This window comes from Cryptotermes secundus, unplaced genomic scaffold (assembly GCF_002891405.2).
Source record: "Cryptotermes secundus unplaced genomic scaffold, Csec_1.0 scaffold1430, whole genome shotgun sequence".
Taxonomy (NCBI): Eukaryota; Metazoa; Arthropoda; class Insecta; order Blattodea; family Kalotermitidae; genus Cryptotermes; species Cryptotermes secundus.
The window spans coordinates 137,589-150,934 of NW_019736419.1; the positions used below are offsets into that span (position 1 = coordinate 137,589).

The 13,346-nt window shown below is 36.2% G+C and overlaps 1 protein-coding gene across 1 annotated transcript in view; it reads left to right on the forward strand.

The window, feature by feature from the left end:
• LOC111869963 (nuclear transcription factor Y subunit gamma) overlaps positions 1-13,346 on the forward strand; it is a 91,061-nt gene that overhangs the window by 59,870 nt on the left and 17,845 nt on the right. Inside the window, exon 6 of the mRNA XM_023861864.2 lies at positions 7,628-7,960. Coding sequence (XP_023717632.1) covers positions 7,628-7,960 — 333 coding nt within the window. The remainder of the gene's footprint in view (positions 1-7,627; positions 7,961-13,346) is intronic.

Consider the following 13,346-nt stretch of genomic DNA (forward strand, 5'->3'; position numbering starts at 1 on the left):
GGAAGGCTTTAAGACAACGGGCATACTTACTGTCCCCTGTTTATATATATATTCCATAGTCTTGTTTGTACTCAAAAATCCTGATATGTATCAGGTGAATAATGGCATACACAAATTAAGTACTAGGTGGCATAATAAACTACATGTTTCCTTTGTGAGATTATCTTCCATTCAAAAGAGTGTGCATTTTTCATCCATTAGAATATTTAATAACTTGCCACACAATATATATTCCTTGAAAGACAATATTAATACTTTTAAACATAGGCTAAAAGATTATCTTATTTTAAATGCATTTTATTCGGTAGATGAATACATGGCATACAGGCAAGCATAATACATTATTGTTGTCTTTCCAAGATTATGTATTATTTAGATTTGTTATATGACTGCTTTTTATTTTATTAATATGTTTTTATTTTATAATTCTTGAATATTTTAATTGTTGAGACTAAACTGCATTTTGCAATGTCATTTTGCTGACGAATTCAATATCCAGTCCGGTTCCCGGACAATGGATCTGTGAAATTATGTATCTATGTATGTATGTATGTATGTATGTATGTATGTATATATCGGGCTGTAACATGCTTCCCTTAGGTTTTTCAGTTATATCTTCATCGTTGAGGTTATGTAAGATTTCAAAACGATTTGACATTTATAACTGTGCTAAGGGATGTAAATGGACTCAAAACCTTGCTGATATCTGTCCATTTTGTTGTATTTTAGCGTCCTGTTGCACTGATTTTCATCCATGATATGTATGTAATGGCCGTCTTGTAGTGCACTCAATTTCATATGTCACTTCTTACTACATGTTTCGGCAACATAGTGCCATCTTCAGGTTCGTTATTTGCGCTAAGCTATTACATTGTTTGCCATCTTGTGTCTTTCATAAAATTATTTAGAAAGTACATTATTCATCAACTATAATAAAATTTGTATATACTAAAACTTGTTAAGATTATTCATCTATATGTCTTGATTCAAACTCGCGTATAGTATGGTTTGTCCACTATGGGAGTTGTTTCTGTGTACTGTGTCTGTGATGTGTCCTTCCTTTTTGGCTCACAGCCAACATCACTCTGATGTTGCATGGGAACAGAGAAAGAAGTAATTTCATCAGATGTATGCACTGAGGAATGTCATTCTACCCCAACTTTTAGGGGTTGGATAAATATATACCTTGGCACAAATCTAGCAACTGGTTATTAACTGTTAAAGTATATGTTACACAGTTATCACTCTTCCATTGCCTGCTGGTCAAGCTGTGCCCTCAGTGGACATTCACTATTTTATCACCATCTTGAACTACCCCGATTTAAATCATCAGCCTCACTTAATGGCTTAGTCAGTTACACTTACTACAAAGTGTCAGAAGCCAAAGAGTAAATTGATATGGATGCCCAGATACCTTCCGTGGCTGGTCAACATGGCTTTAAGTTAAGACAGTGAAACAGTTGTGTCCTAACACTTCAGAAAGAGTCCCTAAGTATGTAAAGGAGTGTTGCACTAGCAGAAGACTTCCACATTCAGTAAACAGTTCACTACTTTGGGAACAGGCAGCCAGAGATGTTCCAGAGGTGTTTTACCACAAGAATAGCAACTGAACTAATTCGTCATCACCGATCTTATATTTCTTGTAAAACATTATTGACATTGGATTCGGTTTCTTGTAGGATCGCTTGATGCAGGTTGCTGTTGCCATGTATTGTACTTAGTATACCCACATCAGAACGTCTTGCCATTTTCATTTATTTCTTGTGGGTAATGGTACCATATGACTGTATAGGTGGCTGATGTTTCATGACATGGAAGACCACAAAATATGGTCATGTGTTAGTTCACTAGACATGGGGTTTGGATTCATAATTGGATTTATTTAACTCATGTAATTCATAACTACAGGAAACTATAACAATTTCAGAATTTACATGCTCTACAACACTACTACGTGATATATAAAGTCCTCTGTCTTCTCCAGGCATTATTTGATAATGGCTGCTAACCATATCTTCTGTTTCTCTGCTCACATTATTGCTGGCTCTCTGCTATCTCTCAGCTAGTCCACAACTGCTCCAACTGCTGGCTGTCAACTCCCCTTGACCACAACTGCCTAAGTTGTCTTGACAGTTCTCACTGTATAGTCTCAGCATGGACCACATAGAAAACATCGCTCATAACATTTTTTCTATTGTTGCATGTGTCTCCATTGCTCAGACATGTTTTTAATGAGCCATTGCCTAGTAACGGCCATTTCTTTTGGCTCCACTGTTCTGCCTTTCAGCTGCTATGTCAGTATGAATCTTCACCACTATGTAGAGCTCAGATCGCTATTTGATTCCAAGGAGATGGTCTCTTTGTGTGGACAATTTTTCGCCCATTTATTTTTTGCAAAGGTTTGTATTTGCAGACCTTTTCAGTTTTCCATTACAGTCCCACCTGCTTTTCTATTCAGTGACCACAGATGATCAAAATATATGATTATGAATCATCTGTCGAAGTATGTTGAGGGTTCCCTATTTTACTTTGGGCTCGCACTTTTAGTTGGAAATGTTGAATGAGCTGCTGTGTTCTTGATCACAATGGGGAGCACAAGAAGACACTTCAGATTACTTACATATCCAGTGTTGACCTCACATACCAATAATTAAATATTTTTGTCCCATATTTATGGGGCATTCTTTTGATATATACTTGACAATACATCTACCCCGAAAATGTACAGGCTATCCTGATTTACAGTGAGTACATGGTTTTCGTTATTTATATTCATTATTGTTCAGATGTACCATTGTAAGGGAGTCGGGATGCCTCTGTCAGTATATTGACTAGGCTACAGGCTGGATTGCTGGGGAATTAGGGCCTAATTCTCAGCAGCAACAATTTTTTTCTTTTCTGTATAGTCTTCAGACTGGCTCTAGGAAAGGTATGAAAACCATTCAGGATGTGAAGGTGACCACTGACCTCCATCTAGTATTTATGAGGTTACTTTTTGGGTCTACTCACCCATGTATTGAGCTTAATTAAGCACATGGGCTTTGTCTGTTATCTTTTATATTGTAAGCGCTGCAAACCTTTAGCAGTCCCTACAGCATTATAAAATTATCAGCCAACAAAGTAATTCCAGTGCTGTAGCAAGATTCAGTACGGTATATTTATATAAGTCACAATCACATAGGCCGAAAATTTGGTTTAAAGATACAGATTTTTGTGTAATAGTGTATTAAATTTATTGACACATTCGTATTCTCCATGAGATATGAAGAAAGTGTTAATTAACAAGGCAAATCATTTTAAGAGAAATGTGGTCTTCAGAAACACATCTTGCATATAAATATCTTAAATATGAACCTAAAAAGGGGGCACGTGGTAGCATAGTTGGTTGAGGCACTATGCTACAAGCCGGAAGGTCGTGGGTTCAAGTCCTGATGAGGTCATTGAATTTTTTTCAATTGACCTATTCCTTCCAGCCGCAATATGGCCCTGGGGTCGACTTAGCCTCTAACAGAAATGAGTACCAAGAATAAAGGGCGGCTGGAACCTATATCTGACAACCTTGCCCCCATCTATTAGCTAATTAGCTATTATTATTGCTATTAGCTTCGTATAACTTAGTAAGTACAGTAAATTTTCCGACAAGATCCCAAAATGGCTCTGCAACTGCAATAGACAACATATTTATTGATGCGTCTCTACAGAGTAACTATGTAATATATCCCTTGCTTAATGGGCTTTCCGACCATGATGCTCAGTTAATTATTTTATCAGAGGTTAAAACGCATACTAAGAATGGCAGGGTAAAGGGGAAAAAATGGATAAGGAAAATTGAACTGGCTATGATACAGGATTTTGAATATAAACTGAGTCTTGAAACCTGGGACTCAGTTTTTGGCTCCAACGATATAAACTTAATGTATAATTCTTTTCTCAGTTCATTTCTTAGAATATTCTATTCTAGTTTTCCCCTGAAAGTGTTGAGCACCAGAACAAATAGTAACTTGTGGATTACTCCTGGTATTAGTAATTCCTGTAAGCATAAAAGAGATCTATATTTGATATACAGGAGTAATAACGATGAGGCCTTTAAGAGGTATTATAGACAGTATTGCAAGATATTAAAAAATGTCATAAGAGAAGAAAAAAAAAAGCATTATAGTAGACAGATATCAAAATCCAGTAACAAAATAAGAACAATCTGGAATATAACAAAGTCAGTAACTGGGAAGTTTGCCAAAGTGAATTCAGTTCAGGAATTAAAAGTTGATGGACGGATTACTAAAAATAGGCAATATATAGCAGATTTCTTAAATAGTTTTTTCATATCTGTGGCTGAGAATAACATAAACAAAAGTCTTGAAACAAACAATAAGCCATTAGATTACTTGCGGCAAGCTTTTGATCATCCCTTTCCCAGCATAAAATATCAAGCTGCAACCTCAACTGAGATATTTAAAATTATTAAATCTTTAACAACAAAGAGATCGCATGGCTATGATGAAATATCAGTTGAAGTGTTAAAAATTAGTAGCCCCTTTATTATATCTCCTTTAACATATATTAGTAATAAAATGTTGTCTGCTGGCGTATTTCCGGATAGGCTAAAATATGCTGAAATTAAGCCTTGTTACAAAGGCGGTTGCGAGAATGATCCATCTAATTATAGGCCCATCTCCCTCTTAACCTCCTTCTCAAAAATATTTGAGAAGATAGTTTTGTCTAGATTAAATCAGCATATCCATGATCATAATATAATAGTCAATGAGCAATTTGGATTTAGACGTCAATCCTCAACTGCTAAAGCCTCTTACGTGTTACTCAATGAAATACTAGAAGCATTAAATAAACAAAAAGTTGTAGGTGGAGTTTTTTGTGACTTGAGGAAGGCGTTTGATAGTGTGAATCACGAAATATTGTTGAGTAAACTACAATATTATGGGATACAAGGTAGATTTTATGATTTAATTGCATCATACTTATCAGATCGACATCAGAGAGTACTAATAACAGATATTGAAATGAGCAACACTATTAGATCAGATTGGGATATTGTCAGGCATGGAGTCCCTCAAGGGTCCATACTTGGTCCGCTTCTATTTCTTTTCTATATAAATGATCTTTCTACAATTTTTAATAGCACAGTTAAACCAGTCTTATTCGCAGATGACACTAGTTTGGTGATTAGTAGCAATAATAACTTACAATATAATAGGGATGTGAATATCTCTTTTGACTGCCTTAATGAGTGGTTCAAGTCAAACCTGCTAACCCTAAACTTCAGCAAAACTAAACATGTACAATTTGCGGCTAAGTCTTGTCCTAATACCGGAGTTATGGTTAATTATTGCAATAATGTGATCCCAAACAGTACCGAGGTGAAGTTCTTGGGTATAATTGTTGAAAGCACGTGTACTTGGAAGGCCCATATATCCCAACTCATACCTAAGTTGTGTAAGGCGTGTTATTCAATGAGGGTTATTAAACCCATCATGCCTACCGAAACATTAAAAATGATTTACTATTGTTATTTTCATTCACTTTTAACCTATGGAATTATCTTCTGGGGCAATACCTCGTTTAGTGTACAAATTTTTAGAATTCAAAAAAGAATAATTAGAATTATGAGTGGGCTAAGAGCAAGGGATTCCTGTAGACAAGCATTTAGGGATTGGGGGATTTTGCCACTCCAGTCCCAATATATATTTTCTTTATTGATATTTGTTGTAAATAATAAGGGTCTATTCCATACATCAACACAGATTCATGGTCTCAATGCAAGACGCGGTTTAGATTTATATTGCCCTCAGACAAATTTAACAGTTCATCAGAAGGGTCCTTATTGCTATGGAATTAAACCTTTTAATTGTCTCCCATTAAAAATAAAGGAAGTAGTACATGATAATAAGGTATTTAGAGTGCCTTAAATGCCTTTTTACATTCAAAATCCTTTTATACTTTGGATGAATATTTTGGTTGTATAAATGAGTAGTAATTTACTATGTTCATTCAATATTGCATGCATTGTTTGGATGTGCAGTTGTACATTCAAGGATATTGCACTGATACCTGCATTGTATATAGCAAGCTTATACCTTGACTGGTTTTATTTGGTATTGAACATGTAAGATATAATCTCCAACTTGACTGGTATGCCATGTAACAAACATACCTCATTATAGTTGATGGATGTTGTGATCTTTTATGGTTTGAGATATATAAGCTACTAAGTTGAATGAATTTATTATGTAATGTGTTTTTATCACAATTTTAACTTATTTTATTTACAATTAAACATGGTATAGTGTTATGTATATTTTATGTTGACTAGTTCCATTGTTGGAGCATTTGTTGAAGATATTTGACTTGTTCTGTGTCCAGTGGTGTTGGCCTGTAATTGGATTTGCTTGAATGCAATAAATACTATACTATACTATACTATACTATCTATGAGCCGATTGTCTAGAAAATGTGGGAACCTCAACATCTCACAACCCTATGGGCCTCCATGGCCTGTTAAAGGGATACTTTTACTTACTTACTTTATGAACCTAGAAAGAGCTTAAGTTTGACTTAGTAGCAAGTTTATTTTTACATATCTCACTAATACTGAATTTACAGATGGATGAATTGAATACTTACAGTAAACAAAACGTGCTGCAGTGAGAGAAATTTTATCTAAATCAGGTTCCATTTTGTAATGTTTAATATAAATTGTCAAGGGTCTAACTTAGAGGGTGGTACCTTGAGCCATCTCTGGCTCACAAAGTTCTGTAACTGTATACCCTGATGTGTCTCACAATGGACCAAAAAGAAGTTAAGGAAGGAGTATACTTCTATGTGTCTATTATTTTTCATGTAATTCTTTGTCTCAGTTGTAAAGCATATATTCATTGTAAGGATCAGAATATGGACCCTCTTAAGAGTTTCACGTCTATGGACAGAAAATTCTGTTGGACAAGAACATCTGCCTATTATGGATGGAATTGTTCCACCAAATATACACAGTGTGTTATAACATCATTTTTGTGTTCTGAGAAATTCCACAACACTCAGTGGGACAAAAATCAGAAAAAGAAAAAAAAAGGATCTGTAAAAAACAGATGTGTTAGACACAAATTGAGTTCTAGTTATGGAAGTAAATGTTCATGTATAGTGTATGTAAGATAGTTCATTACTGTCAAAATTCCAACATTGTGCTAGTATACTGGCTAACATAACAGTCAGCTGGCATTTAAAAAAAAAGTAAAGCTATCCCTGTACCAGGCCGTGAAGGCCCATAGAGTTGTGAGACGTTAAGGCTCTCACATTATCTAGACAATCGGCTCATAGATGGCGGTAAGGTTGTCAGCCTTACATGCCGGCCGCACTTTACTCCCCAGGAAAATTATTTAATTAATTCATGGTACTGATTTCTGTTAGAGGCCAAGTTGACCCCAGGGCCATAGTGCGGCTGGAATGATTAGGTTAATTGAAAAAAATCCAATGACCTCATCGGGACTTGAACCCGTGACCTTCCAGCTTGTAGCATAGCCCCTCAATGATTTTCTTCATTAATATTAAAAAAGTAAGAAGCAAATTAACATAAACCCATCAGATTTTTGTAGTAACATGAAAGTAACAATTTCAGACAACCACAAGCACTGCTGCTACCAGCAGTGGTACTACTGCATCAGTGTCTACACAGCATCAGGCTACTGCAGCAACTCAGCCACAGCATACAGCACAGGTAATACAGCTGCAGCAGACAAACCAAGCTGCTGTGGTGGCAGCAGCAGCAGCAGCACAGCAGCAGCAACAACAACAACAACAACAGCAGCAGCAGCAGCAGCAACAACAACAACAACAACAACAACAACAACAACAACAACAGCAGCAGCAACAACAACAGCAGCAGCAAGGTGGAGGGATCCAGATAGTACAACAGATAGTCACACCAAACGGAGAGATTCAGCAGATTCCGGTACATGCTTTGTGTTGCTCATAGCTGAATAACAGCTGTAGTAGTATCAGTCTTTATCAGTAGCATGCTGTACTATTTTATGTAAGAAGATGAATGAAAATAGTGACTAATACCTACCAACTAACTAAATATATGACAGCTCTTGAAACGAAGCAGTAGTCTAGATTAAGGGAGTGGGTCTTAAGAGACCCATACACTGCAACCACCTCTGATCTGTTGTATATCTGCTTTCTTAGATTAGCTCTTGAGGAGTGCTGCACCTCAAAAGAAGCACTGTACCTTGCTTAATGGGCCCAGATAATAGTCACTTGGTTTCAAGAAAAGTGAGTTCCCAGGTGAACAAATCTTACATGACCTAGAATCTTACAGGCAAATAAAATTTTTAAGCCTTTTTCTTATTTGACATGCATGGGACATTTCACAGGTGGGTCTGTTTACCAGTTTCCTTATGAGTAGGTATCCCTTTGGGTGCAGTGTCCTATTAGTGGTCTGAACTGCTTCCTGTTCAGTGTTAATAATTCCCTAGTTCTGTTAGCTGTGACGTCTGACAAAGTCAAAATAAATTGTAACAGTCAAGCTGTGATCTACTGCCTGCACACCAACTAAGTTCATAGAATGTCCTGCATGTGGTATGTAAGAGCATAATTGTTCTTTAACCATGGCAATCCAAATATAATTGCTGCATTATTGTGGGACTGACCTCTGCAGTTCAATAATGAGATGTTATTATCTTATAAAAATGAGATATCATCAGCAAGATGATTTGCTTATGTCCTTGAGTAGGCATAAACTGCAAAAATCGCCCTTTTGGAACTGTATTCTTTGATTGTAAGAAAAATGGTAACTGATCAACATGTATTACATCTTGGTTAGAATCCACAGATACTGAAAAATACTGTGACACATGACCATTACTAGGCAGAGGCTCAATAAACACATTCCAAAAGTTACACTCTCAACAATAGAAGGACATCCATTGCCGACTAGTTTGGTCACTAAACATGTTTCTGCAGGAACGAACAAGCACACAGTAATAGAGAAACTGTTGGAGGTGGTGATTTCTTTTGAGTCCTTCCCAAAGTTATAATGGGAGGACATGTGAGAATGCTCAGTCAGTTCAGAAGCTGCAAGAGAATTGAGACAGGGGAACGAGACTGGAGCGAGTCCTTGGCAGTAGATTGATTGTGAGCTGTCATAGTCGGTTTTAATTATGAGTGATTGGAAAAGAAGGTGGCAGTAAATCCAATCCAGAACTTGGTATTATTAATCATGCAGCCATAAACTTGTGACAGTAGCTGCCAACATTTTCGATCCCATTAATTTTATGAATTGTTGACAAATCATGACAGAAAAGTGTAATGGGATTCTCTTTCCTGTGTTACCATACTTTTTAATGTGTTTTCACAAAAGTATATCAAATTGTCAAACCATTTTAGAAAGCTCAAATAATATCTGTTTCATACTGAGAAAGTGTTTTGTTTCTTCCATCTTAAAGGAAGCCCTGTTGATGCTAAAATTTAATGACTATAGTGCTAATTGTCAATGAAAAATCCGTCGAGTGTAACAATGTTTCTAGGTCACTTATTTATCTCACTTGTGACCTAGAAACATTGTTACACTCGATGGATTTTTCATTGACAATTTGTGATTGATAGTGTAACGGACCAAAATGAAACAATTAAAAAAAACTATAGTGCTTTTTATTACTGCTCCACTATTGATTATAATCAATAGTTTCATTTAACAATAATAATTATTATTGTTAAATTGAATTGTCAGTTGTGTGTCTACATGTCCAGATACCTTCAGGCAACTGTAGTAACTTGTCATGCATTTCATTTGTTCCTGTCCATTTTCATGATTTGAAATGGCTTTTAAATCATGCTTCCAGTTACAGAATCTTAAGTATGGAATCAGTATGTGAAAATAATTTGCACATAAAGCAGTATACTTTTTCCTTTTATGGTGAAAAACTAAGCCATTCTTGATCCGCAGCCTCTCCGTTGGATAACTGTCACTTAAACATAGACTGTGTTAAATGTCTTGTTTCATTATTTTTATCTCTAACTGTGTAAACATGGGCTAATTTGATAAAATTGCATTAGTCTGTCACACAGATGGATCCTTCTTGGTCCAGTAGGACTAAGTTTTTATTTATAAAAGGTCATATTGATTTATTTTGCCTATTTTCATTCTGTAATGAAGTACGGAATAATTTTTTGGGGTAACTCATCTTACAACCAAAAGATATTCATCTTACAAAAGAAAATTGTTAGAATAATGGCTGGTGTTAAACCAAGAGAATCATGTAAAAATATCTTCAAGAGGCTAGAGATCTTAACTCTCCCATGTGAATACATATTCTCCTTAATGATCTTCATTGTAAAAAACCAAGAATTTTTTCCAACCAATTCTACAATACACAATGTCAACACAAGGAATAAAAATCAGCTTCACAGACCAGTTGCCAGCCTCTCTTGTTTCCAGAAGAGTGCATATTATACTGGCATTAAAATCTTCAACAATCTACCACCAAATATCACAACTCTTATAGATAAACAGGGACAATTTAAAGTAGCACTAAAGAGATACTTAATTACACACTCCTTTTACTCTGTTGAGGAATTTATGCTTCCAAACAACATAAAGTGTATGTANGATTTTCACTTTTTTATACTCTTGCATTTGCTGAAATGTCTGAAGCAGCACTCTCAGTCTTACTACAGGCTTCCTATTTCTTCAGCATTGGAAGACAATCTGAAAGTATGGGTCGGTGTGGAAGTTATATCAATAGCAGTTTTACTGAAAAATGTCAGGTTTGGTCATCTTTTATATCTGTCCTCTTGTTCTTTCCTGTTTTTTCATTTGCAAAATCCACTTGCAAAGGAATGTTTCTTTGTTTGTTTAAGTTGTGAATTGAAGGAGGAATTTAATTTCTTTAATAAGAATCTGATTTTTATAACAGCAGATTAAATTTGATATGGAGAGGTTCACTCTCAAGAAACCAAATTAGATAGATAGAGGGTAAAGAATGGTAACAGATTGCAATATCAGATGGGTTTGAAGCTTTGGAAAATGTAGGTGATGATGTGGATATTTACAGAGTTTGGGGAGCTATTAGAGAGAATATAAACATTTCAACCAAAGACAGTGTAGGTTGTTAAGAGTTGAAGCAGTGAAGGATGTTCCAAACAGTTGGATCAAAGGAAACAAGCCAAGTTGCATTGGTTACAGAATCCAAAGCCAAATTCATGGTGATAATCTGAACAGCGTAAGACAATGTAAGCTAGGAGGCATTTCAGGAATAAAAAGCGGGAATATCTGTAAATGATCTTGCAACACACAGTAAGAACAAGAACTTTAGGGACCTGTATAGAGGAATAAATTAATTGAACAAGGGTTATCAAACTTGAAGTAACTTTGTAAAGAATGAGACTTGTGATCCACTTGCAGATTCCCACAACATTTTGAATAGATGGAAGAATTACTTCTTTTAGCTACTGATAGCAGAAGTCATTTCTGAAGTAAATAGCTGATTGCAACAGAGACCTGCAGGGTGGTACTATGAAAGCATACAGGCTCTCATATCTCAGTGGCATATGGCCATAGATTTAGAAGGAGACTATGTTGAAAAATAGGTGTATGTAGCCAAAGAATCAGGTAGCAATGAGATATATTTCAAGCTTTAATGAAATAAATTGTGAGCGAGAAAGAAAATATTGTATTACTTTCTGGGCAACCCTTGTACATAGGGTCAGTGATGTTAGGCAGAATGAATTACATACAGCTGAGCCATTAGCATCTCAGCCTAGTCCTTTTGAGGGTTGAAATTACTATTGCAAAGTTGAAAAAGGATAATTTGCCAAGTATTGATCTACTCCCAGCAGAACTGATTCAAGCAGTAGGTCAGCCATTTCATTCTAAGACCCATAAATGCATTAATTCAGTTTGGAATAAGGAAGAATTGCCTGAGCAGTACCATTTTTACAAGAAGGTGATAAAACTGACATTTAATTATTAAGGCATATCGCTGTTATCAACCTCATACAAAATTTCATCCAATATCCTTCTCTCACACTGAAGTCTGTATTTAGATGAAATTATTGGTCATCATCAGTGTGGGTTTTGCTGTAACATGTCAACTACTGATCAGATGTTTTCCATTTTTCAGACAACTAACTCCATAGAGCTGAGTCCCTCTTTAGAAGCCACTAGTCGTTCAGCTACTCAAAAATTTCTCAACATTTTATGGAACCTGAAGTTTCATTGCCATATTTACAAGATCCCTCCTCTAGTCCTCTCCCAAGCCTGATCAATCCAGTCCATGCCACTCCATCCTATCTAAGATCCATTTTCATATTATCTTCTCACCTATGTCTAGGTTTTCCAAGTGGTTTCTTTCCCACCAGAATCCTATATGTATTCCTCTTCTCCCTCATTTGTGCTACTGGCCCTGCTCATCTCATCCTCCTTGACTTCATCATTCTAATTATACTTGGTGTAGAGTGCAAGTTACAGAGCTCTTTATGTGCTTTTCTTCAACCTCCTATCACTTCATCCCTCATCGGTACAAATATTCTCCTTAGCACCCGCTTCTTGAACACCCTCATTCCATGTTCCTCCCTTAGTATCAGAGACTAATTTTCACACCCATACAGAACCACAGGCAAAACAAAATTTTGTATATTCTGATTTTTACGTTTTTAGACAGCAGACAAGGAGACAAAAGGTTCTGGACTGAATGGTAGCGACCATTGCCTGAATTCAACCTCCTCTTAATTTCCTCATGAATCAAATTTTGATTTGTTACTCTTGTTGCTAAATATTTGAACTGTGTCACACAAATAATGAGGAGCTTCATAACTTGTACACTTCTCCAAAAATAATTAGAATGATCAAGTCAAGGAGGATGAGGTGGGCAGGATATGTAGCACAAATAGGGGAGAAGAGGAATGCATATAGGATGTTGGTGGGAAAGCCAGAAGGAAAGAGACCACTGGGAAGACCAAGGTGTAGGTGGGTGGACAATATTAAAGTGGATCTTAGAGAGATAGGATGGGATGGTATGGATTGGATTGATCTGGCTCAGGATAGGGACTAGTGGAGGGCTCTTGTGAACACGGTGATGAACCTTTGTATTCCATAAAATGCTGGGAAATTCTTGAGTAGCTGCAGAATTGGCTTCTCCTCAAGCATTCTAGTGATGAGACGTTAACATATTGTAGCATACAGAGACTTGTTGTTACGAAATAACCACAAAACAAACAGTGAAACAATGCCTGCTGCTAGGTAATAGATTCTTAATAAGCAAATATATGCAACCGTTACCAAGTAACACCTTCACAAACAAACATATTCCCATGGCAACAAAAACACACATAACAAT